This window comes from Narcine bancroftii, chromosome 2 (assembly GCF_036971445.1).
Source record: "Narcine bancroftii isolate sNarBan1 chromosome 2, sNarBan1.hap1, whole genome shotgun sequence".
Classification (NCBI taxonomy): Eukaryota; Metazoa; Chordata; class Chondrichthyes; order Torpediniformes; family Narcinidae; genus Narcine; species Narcine bancroftii.
This window is the reverse complement of record NC_091470.1, coordinates 117,454,035-117,474,712: the sequence shown is the minus strand read 5'-3', so window position 1 is coordinate 117,474,712 and position 20,678 is coordinate 117,454,035. Positions and strand designations below refer to the sequence as shown.

Sequence of the window (20,678 nt, the reverse complement as noted above, 5' to 3'; positions counted from 1 at the left end):
CCAATTTCCTCCCACCATTCAAAACAGACTGGAGGTGTAGGTTAATGGGGTGTAAATTGGGCAGCACGGACTCGTGGGTCAAAATGGCCTGTTACTGCGCTGTATGTCTACATTTTTTTAAATTAAAAATTCTATTCATCCATCATTCCTGTACCAGTTGACTTGCACTGGCTCCAGGTCTAAGAATGGCTCAATTTTTTTAATTCTTGTAATCCCTTCATCTCCTTCACTACTCCATCTGAAGATCCACTAGCATTCAAGTTCTCCACACAATTCTATATTGGTCTCCTTGCATCCCTGATTTTAACTGTGATATTAGTCATAATCATGCCCTGAAGTACCTGGCCCCTACTCCTTCCCTGAACTTCATTATTCAGCTCCTTACACCGTGTCCAAGCTTCCAGTCGTCTTTTCCAACACCTCGTTAAGGTTATTACATATTTCATAATATGCCCTCCAATGTTTTACTGTGCTGGTGCTATACACAGTCTTAATCACTTTTATCTGCAGCTCCTATGTACAGCAACAGGGATATCTCAATGGCCATGATGGAGGAAATACACGCACACTCCACAGAGACAGCACTGGATACCCAGACTGGACCCATTCCCTGCAGATATTTGTGCCATTGCTAGACACATGCTTTAAGGGTTGCTTATATAATTTTCCGGATAGACAGCAGGCAACTGATATCCTTATGCTCACCTGGATTTGAGTATCTGATGTAATAAGGGAAATGCTTTGCTTTAGTTTTATTCAATGTTTGGAATTTCTTCATGAAACGATCTTAGAGACAGTGAGTTTCTTCATGTCAGGTCCTTGGATATTGCCAAAATAAAACCCTTCCTTCAGCAAACCGTGTTATTTTATGATAGACAGGCTTATGATTCCTGATGTAATGGTTAGCTACAATCTCTCTGGACTCTCAACCTCAAATACTCAAACCTTTGTCATTGCATCAGTTGATTTTGATGTCACAACCTATAAATTTTAAATTGTCTCAATTTGCTTGTGGCTTACATTCTTGATGTTTAAGTAGTGATTTGACTAAGGGTTTAACCAGAAAGTCACAATTATTTTAAAGAATGCCTTTCCAAACCAACAGAAAAAAATCAAGTAAGTGTAGGTCGAAAACAATGCTGGTCATTGACCACAAACTTGCCCAGACTTTGGGTGCCACAGGCCAAAAACTACAAACCCAGAATTATGATGCTTCAAGAGGAAATCCTTCCACGGTGCTTCCATGCACACCAAGTGGGCAAATGCCACATGGTTCAGCTTCAAAATCTTGAAGAGCAGTTTCAACCTAAAACGTCAACCATCATTTTTTTTCCTCACTGAGTTTGTCCAGCTTTTTGCTCAGTATCAAAGTACCTATTCTATCACTTGAGAAGTGATTTGATTGCAACCAGTGATTAAAGTATTTTTTTAAAGGTTAAACCAAAAGCAATATAAATAAGCAAGCTAAAAATGTCAAAAACAAAATGAGCTCATTCAATCCTGGAAAATTGTAGATGAAGACTTGAAATAGCACAAATTTGTTAGAGTGGCAACCTTATCTGCAGTATATGGGTCTATAGATATGACTATTCCCCCCCCCCCCCCAGAATAAGGGTAATGAAACAATCCATCCCAAAGGAGAAATGATTGGGATCAATGATAAGTGATGTGGTACAGGATGTGCTCTGTGAGTCATTTTTTTCTTTTTATTCCTTACCTTTGATTATTTGCTGACCTTGGATATTTTTTCCACTTTTTCAGGCTTTTTCCTAGGTTTCTGTAGGGGACGTTGACTCCACTGGTATTTGTGTTTTCAGGGCAAGGCGGGGAGGAGGGAAGATAAAAACAGACTCTGGATGCTATTTTGGTGTTGGAAGAGATTGTATTCTGTGTTTGAATTTATACAAATCCATGAAAATCAAAAATCAAATATTCCAAAATAAAAAGAATTGTAGATGGTCATTTTTGCAATCTGTGCCTTTACTCAAAGTAATTTGCAGATATCAAAGGAATGTCTTTTTGTTTCCATTTGGAGAAATGGATGGTATTCTTTTGGGCAAGCCATTTTATCAGATCATTTTATTAAGATGAAGAAGGACTGCACATCTGCCAGTCCAGCAGAGAAATTGGGCCAGTTTGAAGACACTGTAAAAAGTGAAGCTCTATAACAGTGGTTTTCAAACTTTTTCTTTCCATCCACATCCCACCTTAAGTAATCCCTTACCAATCACATAGCACCGATAGCATAGGGATTACTTAAGGCGTTATGTGGGTGGAAAGAAAATGTTTGAAAACCATCGCTCTATAATAATGTCAATGTCTGGACAGAAAGCAAGGATCACTTTCAACATGTACCGGGGGTTGTAGGTCAACTGGGTGTAATTGGTGGCACACATTCATGGGCCAAAATGGCCTGTTGCAATGATGATGTCTAAATTTTAAAAAAACTTGTGTACCCAAGGGCAGAGCAAAGTTTGTAATTCATTATTTATTAGCATAGAACATTACAGCACAGAAACTGGCCCCTTTGGCCCCTCTAGTTTGTGCTGAACTGGTTTTTTTTTGCCTAGTCCCACTAACCTGCACCCAGTCCATAGCCCTCCATACCTCTCCCATCCATGTGCCTGTCCAAATTCTTAAATGTTAAAATTGAGCCCACATTCACCACCTCACCTGGCAGCTCATTCCATACTTCCACTGCTCTCCATGAGAAAGAAGTTCCCCCTAAACTTTTCCCCTTTCATCCTTAACCCATGTCCTCTGGTTGATATCTCATCTACACTAATTTTTTTTCCCCCAAGTATATGTTCACCATACTTTTCAAAGAGACATCAGATGAATACATTCAGGCTGCTGGAAACTTGACAAAATGTCTCTTCAGGAATGTATACTTTTTATTCAGGATAATCCCTAGATTATTAGGGGCACTAAATCAGATGATGGTGAACCTGAAACAATCTTGCCATTATACCTTTAAAATATTTAAGCATTTGCTTACCTGACTGCTATTTCATCTCATCATCAAAGTGGACCAGCTCATCCACAAGTTTAGCAAGGCAATAGAACATGCCACCCCAAAATCAGAAAGGTTACCAGGAGTTAATCGCATTGGGCTAGTTCTTAAAAAAATATTTTTATTGTCTTCCATTGAAAAGAAAATTCTCACACGTTACATAGGGAGAACTGTACAGCAGATCACACACCTAAAATTGTTTGGGCCAGTCAAATGAAGGTGGACTTATAACAATGCGGAGTCTTTGTTTACAAGCTAATGGCCCGAGGTTGTTTGGGATCAATTGCCTGACGAAGAAACCGAAATGGTGGTACCTCACAAAAAGAAGCAACTAAGTTTTTCCTCTGGAGATCCACTTTAACATACTGAGCTTGACAAAAATAAAACCAATCCCAGTAAGAGTTGTTTATTCAGGGCAAATTCCTCTAGAGGCATCCAGAAAATCTCTGGGGATGTCCAATTATGTGAATACAGCAAGCAGATTGAGCCTGGCACCCAGAGCTGTACAAATAAAAACCAACATGAACCACCTCACAAGCAGCAGCATCTTTCACAGGTCAACTCCAATTCAGAGGCACTGAAACAGATTGCTGAGGAACAGTGGAAATTGTGCTTGAAAGCAGTGTACTAACACCGGGCGGAAAAAAATAAGGATAGCATTTGGCTGTAATTTCTTGTAAAGTCCAAAACTCACTTGGCATTGTTGTAACTTTCAAAGATGATTTCCAAAGAATAATCCTATTTAATTCATTACAAGTGATTTGCAGGTACAATCAGTATCCCTGACATTCTCTCCGAACTACCATTTAACATCTCTCACATTATTAAATCAATGCAAAGATTTTATATTTTGTATTTAGATTAGCTGAGGTAAATATTCAGTTACAAGATGTAAATGAATAATAACCAGTGATTCATGTTACTATTTAATGCTGCTTCCAATTTGAATCTTCCGTTGTTGATCTTGGACAGTTTTTGAATCTTCCCAGGGTCGAGGTCCTCGAATGTTGACCCAATCAGAGTTAGCATCCGGAAGTTTCTATAGTTTTTGTTTAAAAAAAACAAAGTTGAATATCCTCACTATATTGTATAACCAAGATGTGGCATTATATTACGTACCAAAAAAAGAAAGCGCATGTACAATATAATGTACATCCGAAATAATTCTATAGTTTGAAGAACATTTGTTGGTTAATTGTGCAAATGTCAAAGCAGTTGTTTCTCTGAAAACATTTTAACCACATTTCTGTACCTTGATGGGGTTCCTTCAACTCCAGCTGATCAGTGACTCCATGTGCTCCTGTTACAGGATGCTGCAGCCTGAGAATACAAAACTTCCTCTTTTCTCATCCATGCAAGCAAGAAAACTCTACCAGAAGACATGCCATCCAACCGCAGAAGAGGAAAAGGCTTCAGGAGAGTAAGGTTTTTCCATGGAGAAATACAACTTTGCTTCTCTGATCAATTCTCTTCTTATTCAGTACATTTCGTCCAAAAATTAATAGGTGAAATACTATCCAATATGAAGTAACTGCTTTTCTCTCTCAGGGAGGCAGCACCAGCAAATATACTCATCTAGCTTCTTTTGTGGCTTGCTTCCTGAAAACAAACAGTAAACTTCTCTACAGGTGATAACTTCAGCAACCTGCAGCCTGGAGCTCATTGTTCGGGAATCCCAGAGGCATCACTACTGTAATGGAGTATGAAGTTTGTGGAGGTAGCCCTGAACAAGACACATATTTGGAAATGCAGCCCTCAGCAAAGCACTTCTGAGCAGTACTGCTTTAGAATCTAATTACATAAAATTACATACATCCCTAACGTCGAAGTACTCGAGATGGCAGAGGTCGACAGCATCGAGTCCACGCTGCTGAAGATCCAGCTGCGCTGGATGGGTCATGTCTCCAGAATGGAGGACCATCGCCTTCCCAAGATCGTGTTATATGGCGAGCTCTCCACTGGCCACCGTGACAGAGGTGCACCAAAGAAAAGGTACAAGGATTGCCTAAAGAAATCTCTTGGTGCCTGCCACATTGACCACCGCCAGTGGGCTGATAACGCCTCAAACCGTGCATCTTGGCGCCTCACAGTTTGGCGGGCAGCAACCTCCTTTGAAGAAGACCGCAGAGCCCACCTCACTGACAAAAGGCAAAGGAGGAAAAACCCAACACCCAACCCCAACCAACCAATTTTCCCCTGCAACCGCTGCAATCGTGTCTGCCTGTCCCGCATCGGACTTGTCAGCCACAAACGAGCCTGCAGCTGACGTGGACTTTTTTACCCCCTCCATAAATCTTCGTCCGCGAAGCCAAGCCAAAGAGAAGACATAAAATGCCACATGCACAGTAGAGGCACATTATCTGTCCAATTTGTGCACAAATTTATCAGGACAGAAACCAAGATACCGAATGCTGCAAATTGAAAAGTAAAATTCAAATTGTCTCTCTAGTGAAAGATGCATTTCCAAACACATCAAAGAACATTACAGTCCAGAAATAGGCCCCTTTGGCCTTTTTAGTCTGTGCTGAACCATTTTTTTTGCCTAGTCCCACGGACCTGCACCTTGTCCATAGGCCGCTGTAACTCTCCCATCCTGTCAAAATTTTTCTTTTATGTTAAAATGAAGCCCACATTCAACCCTTCAGCTGGCAGCTCGATCCACTCTCCCACCACTCTCTGTGTGGAGAAATTTTCCCTCATTCTCTCTTTCCCCTTTCGTTCTTAACGCATGTCCTCTGGTTTGTATCTCAAAGGAAAAAGCCTATCTACATTTACTCTATCTATCTCCCTCATAATTTTAAATACCTCCATTAAATCTCCTCTCATTCTTCTACACTGCAGGAAATAAAGTCCTAACCTGTTTAACCTTTCCCTGTAACTCAGTTCCTGAAGTCCGGACATCATCCAAGTAAATCTTCTCCGCACTCTTTCTATCTTATTGATATCTTCCCTGCAGTTAGGTGACTATACTCCAAATATGGCCTCACCAATGTCTTATACAACTTTACCATAACATCCCAACTCCTCTACTCAGTACTTTGATTTATGAAGGCCAATATGCCAAAACCTCTATCTACAACCCTATCCACCTGTGACACCACTTTCGGGGAATTGTGTATCTGTATTCCCAGATACCTGTTCTACCATACGCCTCAGTGCCCTTTCTTGGTTTTTCCTTCCAAAATGCATTAAATTCCATCTGCCATTTTTTAGCCCACTTTTCCAGTTGGCCCAGATCCTCTGCAAGCTTTGAAAATTTCTTAGCTGTCCACAACACCTCCAATCTTAGGGTCATCCACAAACTTGCTGATCCAATTTACCACATTTCCATTATCATGATCACAGATCATTGATATAGATGACAAAAAAACGATCCCTACACTGATCCCGCAGGCACACCTCCAGTCTGAAAAGCAATCATACTGTCCAAATCCAGTTCACTACTTCACCATGAATACCTAGCATCTGAACCTTCTTGACTAACCTCCCATGTGGGACCTTACTAAAGTCCATGTAGACAACATCCACAGCCTTTCCTTTGTCAACTTTCCTGGTAACGTCCTTGATAAACTCTAAGATTGGTTAAACATGACCTACCACGCACAAAGACATGTTGACTATCCCTAATCAGTTTCTGGCTATCCAAATAATTGTATATCTGATTTCTTAGAACACCTTCCAATAATTTATCTACTACTAATGTCAGGCTCACTGGTCTATAATTTCCAGGGTTACTTTTGGAGCCTTTTTTAAACAACGGAACAATGTGAGCTACCCTCCAATCCTCCGGCACCCCACCCGTGGCTAAGGACATTTTAAATATTTCTGCCAGAGCCCCAGAAATTTCTACACTAGCCTCCCACAAGGACTAAGGGAATATCAAATAACAGAAATCACTGTGAGTAATTATAGAATTTAATGAACAAGCTACAGGACAATCTCTTCACATCAAATAGAACTAATTGGTCTCATCTCCTTTCTTTCCCCGACCAAGAAACATCATGGCATTCAACTGGGCTAAGAAAAGTTCACTCCTACTGCCCTGAAGTTCTACAGTGGACAACAAAGAATTTTACATTATAATTAGCAGGGACTGCAAGATCACTTTATGCTCATGAAACTTGGAATCCATGCCATCTGAGATCTCATGCTTTCACAGTTGCTGGGGAGGAAGTTGTTAACACTGTCGATTTTGGCTACATCTGTAACAACTCTTGGATATGCTTCAATCACCGTACCACTTTTTTTTGACACGGTTGCATGATAAACCTCAACAATAGGAAGGTTTGTCCTCTCTGTATTCGAAGGATTAAAATAGAATTCTGAAGAATTCCAGGATAAAGTAATCCTAATTTTGGAATCAAGACTTTACGAATGCTTCCCATACATGAGAGCATTAATCCTTTCAAACAGCAAGTCTTTTAAATAATGCTGGACTTTTTCCAGACAAGAATAGTGTCACAAATTTTGCATCTTGGTCATCACTGGAACAACTTCCTGCAGGTGGACTCATAGGTTAGATGAAGCACATTCTTAGAACCACATCAGAATTTAATAGTTTATGTACTGCTGACATGTTAAATGTGATTGTGCTATATCTGCAGTCAGACTTACTTTGGGTTTGATATGTGTGCATTTATCCTTACCTATATTACAGTTTAGACATTATAAATTTGGTCTTGCATATTGGCAAAACAATTTTGCATTAATTTTTTTGATACAGTGCAGTAACAGGCCCTTGTAACTCACAAGCCCATGCCGACCAAATACACACGTGACCAATTCACCCACTTTAGATTTGTTCATCTCTTTCTCCAACTCCACCCTTTGAGGAAAAAGTATAGTCGCAGTTACCTAACTGAATTACTTATGGTGGTTACCAGTTTAATTGGACCGGGAAATCTCATTACCTGGAGGACATTCAGAACAATTTTCACCATGTCAGTTACTCTCATTGAATGGAACAGCTGCAACAACTTCCTATCTCTTAAAATGGAAAGCATCACAATGGAAAGTCTGTACAAGACAGCTGCACAGCTAGAAAGTCCTGTCCGGCTGCTGCAAAGATAAATCCGATACACCAACCTTAAGACTGTCCAATCCTAATCTCAGAATTCTTCTTCATAAAGCTCAGACCCTTAAATCAGAAACAGCCTTGTATGTTAAATCTGTCATCTTACCAAAACTATTTTGGTCAATTCTTTTAGTACAATTAATATTCAACGATCCAGTCGAAAATTAGCTTTAAAAATTCTCAAAAGATTTTACGATGCAAGACAGAGAAAAAAGCTTTGTAGCCTGCAAAAATGAAATGTTGAAAATATCACGACACTGGCTCCTCTGTGCAGTACACGTCACTTGGTTCAGAGATAATTAAGCAGAATATGAATTCCCAGTGGAAGGGACAAATCCTTCTCATGGTACTGTCCTGACATAAAGGCCACTATAATCAATCTTCTGGCTTGCAGTGATCTAATATTAATCATGGTACTAACTCTAGTCAATCTCAGCTGTATCAGTCTTCCAGTCTATTCTCCTCACTCATTCTAAAGAAGTAGTAAACAATCTTCTGGCTCTCCATCCCATAGGATGATGATGGTTCCCTTCAGTCAGTCTGTGGGGTTTGATATGAGGATATCCCACTCTGCAGAAAGGAACAGCATGTGCGTGGATGGATTTAAGTGAGTAGGGGGTTGCACAGGTCCAGTGCCACCCTCTCAACATCCCCTCCCAGATCCAACGGCATGGTGAGATCCAAGACGGCTGGGGGAAGTTCTGTTGCAGTGAATGGCCAGACCAAGCTTCGATGCAAGGGATGCCCTTTCCATGTTTCACGGCACGCGTTTGCTCGATGGCCATTGACCCTTCAAAAAGGGTACATCCACCATTTAACAGGTCTGGTTTTTCATTCTGCAGGGTGTCTAGCCACCCTCTGCTCTAGGCATGCCTGGTGGGGGAGTCGGTTTAGTCGCGACCACCCGACTAAACAATGATGGATAGCATGTTATAGCTGTTAAAGGAACGTCACAGAGCCAAAGAAACAAACTGCTCAGAAACACAACACAACAATAAATTGATCAAAGTTATAAGTAAAATGGAGATTGGGAATAGCGCAAAGCCAAAAATAAGGAAGCAATCAGCAATTAAACCAGCGGTTCAATGAGCAAACTGGAACCAAGTCATAGGTTGGTCCAGTGTTTTATACAGACCAGCATGCTCATACACTTATCCCATTAGCCTTCATTAATTACATGCCCTTCTACAACCTCCTTATTTGAGAACCTGTCCAGATGTATCTTAAATGTTGTTATTGTTTGTGTCTCTACCACCTCCACTGGAACATTCCAGATACCAACTACGGTTTGAGATTTTTAAAAAATTCAGATACCCTTTAGATCTCCTCCCTCTCACCTTAAATTTACGCCCTCTATTATTAGACACCCCAAACAATGGAAGCAGACACTGGCTAGTATTCTGTCCATGCCTCTCATCATTATATATACCTCTATCATGTCACTTCTCAGCCTCCTTCACCCCAGACCAATCTCTCCTCATAACCCAAGCCAGAAAGATGCCAGGGAGGATCGGTGTGGTATATACTACATTAATCAGCCCAAGATGGAGAATCGCAGCACTTTTGATAAGATTTTTAATTTTCTGAATTTATTTTTCTAGCTGTTGGTGATTTGCAGAAACTGGTGAATATTGTTATATCACAACATGTCTGTCTCTCCTGATTCTCTTGCGCTCAGTTTACTGCAGGAAATTTTGTATTTCCATTGCTATTGCAGCGCTGTAATCTTCTTAACTTTGTCTTGTCATTTTTCTGCACGAATGGTGGTTTGCAACTATGACATTTTTGGACTCAAATCACCATGAAACAATTCTATTCATGAAAAATTATTCACGAAACAACATTTATTTATTTGTATATGTGAATACTTGTCCTGCATATGTATTGTATGTCTGGTTGTGTGTCTGTGTGTTTTTGCACTGAGGACCGAAGGACGCTGTTTCGTCCGTTTGTACTTGTGCAATCTGATAACCATAAACTTGTCTTGACACCATAACTAATGCACCCCAATTTCAAAAATAAAGAGATGCTTTCTCTTCATCTAGCATGGAGCTGAAAGAAGAAGTCAGATGTTTACAGCCTGATGATTTAAAAATCAAGTTTACCTGAAAGCAAGACTCTACCTCAATTCAATGGACGAGAGAAAATAATAGAAATACAATAACTTAGAATCGTTCAGATTTCTATCAGCACCAAGCACTGAACAGCTTGCAGGATCCAGAATCAGCCAAGCTACTGATCTGCAGGGTAAAGGCAATATGGAAGAATGCGTATTCAGCTGCATGTGCCCAAGATAAAAGCTGTGAATTGATTTGACAGGCAAGTTAATCAACAGCACTCGTGTACTACAGAAATGTCCAGCTAAGATAAGACTATGCAAGGACATCTGCAGTTCAAAACATTAATCTCAGAATCATGTGGCACCAAAAAGATTCAGTTACCGTTAAAGGAAAATAACCAAAGAATATTCTGTGGAAATCAATGCCAGAAGAGACCAGCCTGGTTTCATAAAATTTATGCTGTGCTTAAATTTCCTTTCATTAGTTTTATAAACTAAGGGGGAAGGGTTAAATCACACTAACACTGAGCCCCATGCTCTTTATTCAATTGCACAGAATGAGACAGATTTCATCGCCAAGTGCTCTGGACTGGCAGTTGAGCTCTGGACAGCCTTCAAAGATGCCTCATGTCCTGCCATTCCTTTTCTCCCCATTGGCTTATATGGATGCATAATTTGTAAAGCATTAATATGTTAGCAATCCACTGGAACCCAGTAGATCATGTCATCTGTTGTGTCCAGGTGTGTATGCTCAACAACAGAGAATAGGATTGGGAATCGTTGAGTTTTGCTCATTCACCTTCTCGAAGGTGCAAGGTCTGTTTTGCAGCTCCAATGTGAGGAATTAAAACATGTGAGAACTTTATTATAAAGTATTGAAACTGAAGGGCCAGTTTAGAAGAGCGGCTCAACAATCAGAGCAAGCTGCGAGATCCCACTCTGTTGCATCCCCAGCGAATGATATGTTCATCCTATTCAGCACGTTCTACTAGGCTGTACTTACAAATTTACTCCATCACCATCATTCAATTATTACCCGAATTACCTGACAAGCATGGAGTCAAAATCTTTGTTTAGCTTCCTTATGGAATAGCAAAATGATCTTGTGAGGGGGGGAAAAAGAATGACAATCGAGTGAAGTCAGGTGGAAATATGAAGCTAATGAGACAGCACAAGCATTTTGACTGCTGGCAAAGGAGATGGGCAGATTAGAACAAAGAGGTCAGAAACATGGATGATTCTGGGGCAGGAGAAAGAAATAAGGAGGCCCACAGGGAGGGTTTGGGAGATCCGAGTCATCAACCAATGCCAAAGTCACTGTGCAATGCCATGCAGAAATCTTGAACCAAAATACTCATAAACATTACTGGTTTTATGAGATTAGTTGACCACAATTTTAATACTCCACCTGATATTCTGAATCCAGTGTGATCTTGTTTTTGTTCTTCTTTATCTGTGCTTCAAGAGCAGGATCCATCTGAGGGGGGGGGGGGGGGGGGGAAGAAAAGGACAATCTAAATGACAAAATTAATGTGTACACTCAAATGATAGTTAAAACAATGACTAACAATCTGTTGAAACCTAACTAGGCTTAAAAAAATATTTGGCCAAATTTAGTATAAGCTAAATTTTCATGGTGTCCTGAATGATGTTCAGCCACCAGTAACTACAGCGAACTACAACTAAACAACACTTAAAAAAAGAGTGATTCAGTTATTCAGTGGCTACATGGGGGCTTTTCAACAACTGGCATCAACAAGTCATTTGATCACTAAGGCACCCATCAGATCCGGGCCTGACCCAATTATTGCTTAATGTCCTCATGTTCACCTTTCAAAGAGCTTGGTGGTTAGCAGCAGCAATTCATGTCAGCCCAATCCTTTATTTTAAAGCAAGTGTCCGAGAGCAATTACAGCAAAACCAGTTTTCACTTGGATTAATCAGACTGGTTGTTCAGTTCTGTGTGGCTTGGTAATATAGAAGTGATCAGTTTTTACTTTTCAGAGTTTGAATGAAAACCACCCACTTTCGTAAAAATTTGGCAACCACACCCAAATTCTATTGGAACACAATTCTAGGGAGGCCTGTCATGCCTCGCCGCCTCACCCTCCCCATCAGCCCCTCAATTGGCAAGGAGAGTGGGGGTCCATTCCATTCCAACCAGGAAAACTCGTGAGAAGAAAACAGCCTGAGAATTGCCTGCCGTGACAAAGCCATAAACCCTGGATGTGAATGTCCTAATTGTTATGTGTAATTGTGATTGGTTGAGTATTAGGTGTTAAATGTGGAGGGTATAAGGGGAAGGAAAAAGTTTTAATTCTTCAGAAAATTCTGTGTATTAAATTGACAATTGTAAATTGCAACTGGCATTGACATTGTTAACATTTGGCAATGTTGAAAACTGAGTTTAAGTCTGGAAAATCATAAATATTTTTTTTAATTACAGAATTATATAATGCAGAGGGTGGCTTACACACTCCCCCCACCCCCATAATTTCCATCGCCTTGGAAAAGCAACCAACATACTGAAAGGGTCATCCAACCCCAGCCACAGGAACAAGGACAGTTCTTTCCCACTGAATGCTGATCGAACCCCAAAATAGTAAAATTAAGGTGGTAAACAAGAAGTCTGCCAATGCAAGAAAATTAGAGCAAAAAAACAAAAGGTGAGAAGAACTCAGCAGGTCAGGCATCCACAGAAAGTCATCGACATTTTGGACGTGAATAAAATTATGTGGGCTTTGCTTTATACCAACTCTAACTCTGCACTGTATTCTACTCTGTACAAGATGTCTACTAGTCTGCTTACAAAACAACCTCTCACATTACATATTAGTACATGGGAGCATAAATCTGAACTTAATAAGCAAATAAATGCATAAATATGTTCTTCTTCTGAAGCTAATAATCAATAAGTACAAGAAATTCTTCACATCCATTATGATCAAGCATGCGCAGAGAACAGAAATTTCAAAATTCAGATGACACATAATCCACTCACACTAGTTTCTAATCCAAGTCAAATAACAGGTTTCAAACCTTAGCTATACTGTCAGGAGAAGACATTGAGCATGGGCAGGTTGCCAGTCTGGGAGAATTGTTAAAGGTGCTGTAGCAGATGGTTTAAATATAAATTTAAATTTAGACATACAGAATGATAACAGGCCCTCCTGGCCACAAGTCTGCTGCCCAAAAATCACAATTAACCAACATTTTGGAGGGTGGGAAGAAACTGGAGCACACGGAGGAAACTCATGCAGACACGGGGAAAATGTACAAACTCCTTACAGATAGTGCCGGATCCGAACCCACTTTGATGGCGCTGTAGCATTGCGCTAACAGCTATGCTAGCCATGCTGCCCTATGTTAACTGTATGATAGGGGGGAATGGGAGCTCGTATAGAAAGGAAGAGAGAAACAATGCAGAAAACAAATGAAAAGTTAAAGAGAAAAATAAGAGTGGGGTACAGAAAGGTCAAATGTAAAAGACAAAGATGACTCTATTCTAAAAGGACAATGAATACAGACACTTTTCTGAATGTCTGAAGCATTCAAAGTACGTGTCACAAATCAATACAGAGGGGTATAATTTACTGGCTATTACAGAAATGTGGTTACAAGGTAGACGTGTTTGAAAATCAAATATCCAAGGCTATCAGGTAACTTGGAAAGATAGGCAGAAAGGTAAAGAGAAGTGGGGTAGCGGTCTTAATTAACGATGAGATCAGAGCAATACTGAGAGATGATACAAGATCCAAGGAGCAGAATGCTGAATTTATATGGGTAGAGAATAAGAATAGTCACTGTTGGGAGTTGCCTATTCTTCTTTGGCTTGGCTTCGCGGACGAAGATTTATGGAGGGGTAATGTCCACGTAAGCTGCCGGCTCGTTTGTGGCTGACAAGTCCGATGCGGGACAGGCAGACACGGTTGCAGCGGTTGCAAGGGAAAATTGGTTGGTTGGGGTTGGGTGTTGGGTTTTTCCACCTTTATCTTTTGTCAGTGAGGTGGGCTCTGCGGTCTTCTTCAAAGGAGGTTGCTGCCCGCCGAACTGTGAGGTGCCAAGATGCACGGTTTGAGGCAATATCAGCCCACTGGCGGTGGTCAATGTGGCAGGCACCAAGAGATTTCTTTAGGCAGTCCTTGTACCTCTTCTTTGGTGCACTTCTGTCACGGTGGCCAGTGGAGAGCTCGCCATATAACACGATCTTGGGAAGGCGATGGTCCTCCATTCTGGAGACGTGACCTACCCAGCGCAGTTGGATCTTCAGCAGCGTGGATTCGATGCTGTCGGCCTCTGCCATCTCGAGTACTTCGATGTTAGGGATGAAGTCGCTCCAATGAATGTTGAGGATGGAGCGGAGACAACGCTGGTGGAAGCGTTCTAGGAGCCATAGGTGATGCCGGTAGAGGACCCATGATTTGGAGCCGAACAGGAGTGTGGGTATGACAACGGCTCTGTATACGCTAATCTTTGTGAGGTTTTTCAGTTGGCTGTTTTTCCAGACTCTTTTGTGTAGTCTTCCAAAGGCACTATTTGCCTTGGCGAGTCTGTTGTCTCCCGTTGTCGATCCTTGCATCCGATGAAATGGTGCAGCCGAGATAGATAAACTGGTTGACCGTTTTGAGTTTTGTGTGCCCTATGGAGATGTGGGGGGGCTGGTAGTCATGGTGGGGAGCTGGCTGATGGAGGACCTCAATTTTCTTCAGGCTGACTTCCAGGCCAAACATTTTGGCAGTTTCCACAAAACAGGACGTCAAGCGCTGAAGTGCTGGCTCTGAATGGGCAACTAAAGCAGCATCATCTGCAAAGAGTAGTTCACAGACAAGTTGCTCTTGTGTCTTGGTGTGAGCTTGCAGGCGCCTCAGATTGAAGAGACTGCCATCCGTGCGGTACCGGATGTAAACAGCGTCTTCATTGTTGAGGTCTTTCATGGCTTGTTTCAGCATCATGCTGAAGAAGATTGAAAAGAAGGTTGGTGCGAGAACGCAGCCTTGCTTCACGCCATTGTTAATGGAGAAGGGTTCAGAGAGCTCATTGCTGTATCTGACGTGCAGTTGGATAACCATGTTGAGGAACTTTGGAGGGCATCCAAGACGCTCTAGTATTTGCCAAAGCCCTTTCCTGCTCACGGTGTCGAAGGCTTTGGTGAGGTCAGCAAAGGTGATGTAGAGTGCTTTGTTTTATTCTCTGCACTTTTCTTGGAGCTGTCTGAGGGCAAAGACCATGTCAGTAGTTCCTCTGTTTGCGCGAAAGCCGCACTGTGATTCTGGGAGAACATTCTCGGCGACACTAGGTATTATTCTATTTAGGAGAATCCTAGCGAAGATTTTGCCTGCAATGGAGAGCAGCGTGATTCCCCTGTAGTTTGAGCAGTCTGATTTCTCGCCTTTGTTTTTGTACAGGGTGATGATGACGGCATCACGAAGGTCCTGAGGCAGCTTTCCTTGGTCCCAGCAGAACTTGAAAAACTCATGCAGTTTGGCATGCAGTTTTGCCGCCAGCCTTTCAGACCTCTGGGGGGATTCCATCCATACCTGCTGCTTTGCCACTTTTCAGTTGTTCAATTGCCTATAGGCCACCAAATAATGACATTACAGTGATCCATGCAATAAACCAAGAAATATCTGATGGATGTAAGAATTGCAGTTGTCATGAGAGACTCCAACATAGACTGACTGGGCTAATCAGGTTAGTCAAGACAGTCTTGAGGAGGACTTAATAGAATGCATATGTGATAACTTTCTTGAGCAGCATGTTACCATTGCTTTCAAGGTTTCATGGAATCTTAGATTTGGGCCTGTGCTATGTGACAGGCAAAATTAATGATCTTATAGTTAGGGATCCTTTCTGAAAGAGTGATTAGAGTGTGATCGAATTTCTCATGGAACTGGAGGGCATATGTCCCAAAACCAGTGTATTATGCCTAAACAAGAGAGGTTACGAAGGAATGAAGGAGGAGTTGGCAAGTGTAGCCTGGGAACACAGGTGGCATAGTTGAGCAACAGTGGAAGACTTTCAATGAGACTTTTCATGGTGCTCAACAATACAAGAAAAGATAGATTGGGAGAGCCAGCCTTGGAGAACTAAGAAAATAAAGGAAGGTTTCAAATTATAAGCTCATGCAACAAATTTAAAGAGCTTTTGTTTCAAGGAAACTTAAGAGTCATCAACCATTAATCAGAGAATGAAAATTAAACCAAAAACTACAGATGCTGAAAATCTTAAAAGAAAAGCAGCAAATGTTGGAAACACACTGTATGTAGGTCAGGCAGCATTTGTTGAAAGAGAATTTGACTGATTTATTCAGGTCTATGGCTCTTCATCAAAAAATAACACCCATCAATGGTTAACCATGTGTTGGAGATTTCAGACTGAGATCTTTCAGTTAAGAATAGTTGTACAAGGTCGTATTTAACTATAACTACCTTTTCCCAGTTTTAACATCAGAACTTATCCTCAGTCAAAATTAGGTGATCGCAGAGAGTCTATTTTACTTAAGTCAAGGAATGGCTGTAATAGAACAGACACTTCAAAATTTCATAAATGCAGTTGTCAAAAGGCAAAGGAGGAAAAACCCAACACCCAACCCCAACCAACCAATTTTCCCTTGCAACCGCTGCAATCGTGTCTGCCTGTCCCGCATCGGACTTGTCAGCCACAAACGAGCCTGCAGCTGACGTGGACTTTTTACCCCCTCCATAAATCTTCGTCCGCGAAGCCAAGCCAAAGAAAAAGAAGAATGTGACAATCTCAAAGAGAGAATCAGCACTGAAAATTTTGTCCAGAAGGTTAGGACTATGCTGGGTCTTGACCAAAAACAGCCACTCTCCATTGCCTTCAAAAGTGCAACCTCAGCCACCAAGGTCTTCCAGTGTTTTTACTACTGATGTCAACACCTGTAGTCTTGGGTCCTCTCTCCTCTCTACCTTACTTGTATGTTTAACAGACATGAGTGTTACAGAGTCCAGAGGACCCCAGAAAACCAGCAGCAATGGATATGCACAACACAGGGTTACTTAAACAAAAGTTGTTTATAATTATATTTGAACAAGAAAACAGAATTAAACTTTAACTTATTACTTAACCAGCCATGATCTATTGAATGGCGGAGCAGGCTAGATGGGCCATTTTTGGCCTACTCCTGTTCCTACTTCCTATGTAACCTACCTAACTACTTAATCCCCCCTCTAATACTAAGTGCAGGTGTGTGTAATGTATATTTAAGATTAGAAAAGTTCTTTGGTTCACAGTCCAATCTCACTGGTTGCAGGCAATTCTTGTACTGTGTACAGAAGTTAGCATTAACAAAGTTCACCAGTCTTTGGTGCTTAACAGACAAATGGTTACCACTCAGGAGAGATCTTGCTGGTTTTCAGAGAGAGATTCCTTTTCCAGGACATCCTCAACTGGTTCCCTCTCAATCAGACTTGCTGATGAAACTTGCCCCCTTCAGAGTTCTCCAGATGATCCTCTTTCTTTCAGGTCACCTTTCAGACCATCAATCTCCTCCTTTGACCAGGCAGCCTTCCAAAGCTTGCCAGCATGTCCTTTTGGAAATTATTTCTGTCTCCTCTCTCTATTTCACACCCTCCCTCTTTAAGAGCAATACTGCTCTCCTCTGCCTGCAAAGATCACATGCTCTTCACATGCTGTCGATACTTTGTTGCCTCCTGCAAAAAGCATTCTGCAAATATCCTGCAAATATTCTGCGTTTTAAAATGTGTGTGTGCAAGCTGCTCTAACAATTCCTCCCAAACCATCTCTAAATACTCTGTCACAGTAGTCTAACAGAAAAGACAACACAGGGCACTCAGGACAAAGCCTCCCCATAGACGGACGCCATCACCATCCTCTGCTCATATCTGCTCTCAGTTGACAGATTGACAAGAAGCTGCATCCACCTCAAACTGGTTCCACCCATCTTCCAAGGCCAAAGCTCCATGGCAGCCAAACTGACTATTGCCTTGGTCCCCTTACAGCCAGATCCAATTCCAAGAGGGCCCTGGAGGTAAAGCATGGACTAAACTCAAGGTGAAAACAATACTTGGATTCAGGCAAATGCGCACATTCTCTATCATTGGAAAGAATCTGGTCCTCTAGGGCAGAGGGATCTGAGTTTTGCTCCAAGAGGCACAGGTAGAGTTCAGAAGGTTCAGACACTAGATATCCATGGAGAGGTTGTAAACTGGATTCAAAATTGCTTGAATGGGAGAAGACAGAGAGTGGTGGTGGATGATTGTTTCTCAGACTGGAGGCCTGTTATTAGTGGTGTGACTCAGGGATCAGTAGTGGGACAAGTGTTGTTTGTTGACTATATCAATGATCTGGATGATAATGTAGCAAATTGGATCAGCAAGCTTGCTGATGACACTAAGATCCGTAGCTTTGGACAGCGAGGAAGGCTTTCAAAACTTTCAGAGGGATCTGAACTAACTGGAAAAATCAGCCAGAAAATGGCAAATGGAATTTAATGCACACAAGTGTGAGATGATGCATTTTGTAAGAACAAACCAAGGTAGGTCATACACGATAAATGGTAGGGCACTGAGGAGTGCGAAGGAACAAAGGGATCTGGGAATACTGATACATAATTCCCTGAAAGTGGTGTTACAGGTGGGTAGGGTTGTGAAGAAAGCTTTTGGCATCTTGGCCTTCATAAATCAAAGTATTGACTACAGGAGTTGGGATGTTATGGTGAGGTTGTATAAGACATTGGTGAGGCCAAATTTGGAGTATTGTGTGCAGTTCTGGTCGCCAAACTACAGGAAGGATATGAGTAAGATTGAAAGCGTGCAGAGAAGATTTACTAGGATGTTGCTAGGTCTTCAGGAGTTGAGTTACAGGGAAGATTAAAGAGGTTATGACTTTATTCCTTGGAGTGTAGAAGAATGAGGGGTAAAGACAGTATAAATGCGAGTAGGCTCTTTCCACTCAGATTAAGAGAGATAAATACAAGAGGACGTGGACTTAGGGTGAAAGGGGAAAGGTTTAGGGAACACATTAGGGGAAAGTTCTTCACTCAGAGTGCGTTGGGAGAGTGGAACAAGCTGCCACCTGATATGGTAAATGTGGGCTCACTCTTAAGTTTTAAGAATAAATTGGATACATGGATGGGAGAGGTCTGGAGGGTTATGGAATGGGTGCAAGTCAGTGGGACGAGCAGTATGTTTTTGGCACAGAATAAAAGGGCCAAATAGCCTGTTTTCTGTGCTGTGGTATTCTATGGCCCACACACAGCAAATGCATTACTACATTTTTTGATTTTTATTTCTGATCTTCTGCGTCTTCAGTTTTTAAAAAAATTTTGCTTTATCTGGAGCAAAATTAACTGTTTGCAGAAGCACATTGAAAAATCTGCAGAGTAGGGTGGAGAAATGTACTCAACATGATTGACTTCATTCTTTTGCTTGCACCTGCACAGTGTTGTGCATAGATCCTGGATACACAGTCAACAAGTGTCACAATGAGGTCAGGTTCTTTTTAGAGTGGTTTGGTCATGCTGCATCAGAACCTCTAGCGCAGGGCTTCTCAACCTTTTTCTTCCCACTCACATAGCACTTTAAGTATTCCCTATACCATCGGTGCTGTTTGATTAGTAAGGGATTGCTTAAGGTGGGATGTGGGTGGAAAGAAAAAGTTTGAAAACCACTGTTTTAATCATCCCTAATTGACTCATTATGTGCATGGTTTCAGAACTCCAAAGGAAATGACAATTTTTCTCAAGCAAAATAGATCAGTAACATTTGCATCTAGAGCAGTGATTCTCAACCTTCCCTTCCCACTCACACACCACCTTAAATAATCCCTTACTAATCACAGAGAATCGATGGCAAAGGGATTACTTAAAGTGGGATGTGAATGGAAGGAAAAAGGTTGAGAAATACTGCGTTAGAGGGAAGATTGCCTCCTATAAAGAGGACCACTAATAAAGTTCTCATGGTATTAGACTTTATTCTTTAGTCTACACTAGGTCATGTAGATCCTATTCTGAAGTCCTACATAGTTAAATTAATAAAAAGATGTTAATATTCAGGAAACAAGGTAGTAGATGATGTTGGATGAAACAAAGAAGTTGCTTTAAACAACACAAGTGTTTGCTTTAAACCTGGGAGATGCCCTTACCGTGCATCTACCAATAGAGTATGAAATTATTGTGTTTACACATTGACAAAGGCAAATTCCAGTTTGTTTTAGTATGTCAAATAGAAAAAGGGCAAACGTGCAGGGCCCACTGTACAAGATCAAATGTGCAGGGCCCACTGTATGGACAAACCTTACCGGACAATTAGACATGGTTGATGCACAAAAGGCAATGGCTAGGCAATGTTTCCCAAGGACACAATTATGGTAAAGCTACATCTTGCAAGGATAAATATCAAGGCATGGAGGCCAGGGTCTCAATCAAAATAGACCACTGCAGAAATAAGAGACATTGGGAATGTGCATAATATGCAGTTTTCTTTGACATGGTGACAAGGCTTATCAAAAGACAGCAATTATGTTTTCACATTTAAGTTGAACTTTAAAAT

General features: G+C 41.3%; 1 protein-coding gene across 2 annotated transcripts in view; it reads right to left on the bottom strand.

Annotated features, from left to right (window-relative positions):
• Positions 1–3,117: 3,117 nt before the first annotated feature.
• cox16 (cytochrome c oxidase assembly factor COX16) overlaps positions 3,118–20,678 on the bottom strand; it is a 92,767-nt gene continuing 75,206 nt past the window's right edge. For both annotated transcript variants that reach the window (XM_069915292.1, XM_069915293.1), the window contains 2 exons: positions 11,555–11,623; positions 3,118–4,052 (listed from right to left, as the gene is read on the bottom strand). In XM_069915292.1, coding sequence (XP_069771393.1) covers positions 3,936–4,052; positions 11,555–11,623 — 186 coding nt within the window. In that variant the 3' untranslated portion in view covers positions 3,118–3,935. The remainder of the gene's footprint in view (positions 4,053–11,554; positions 11,624–20,678) is intronic.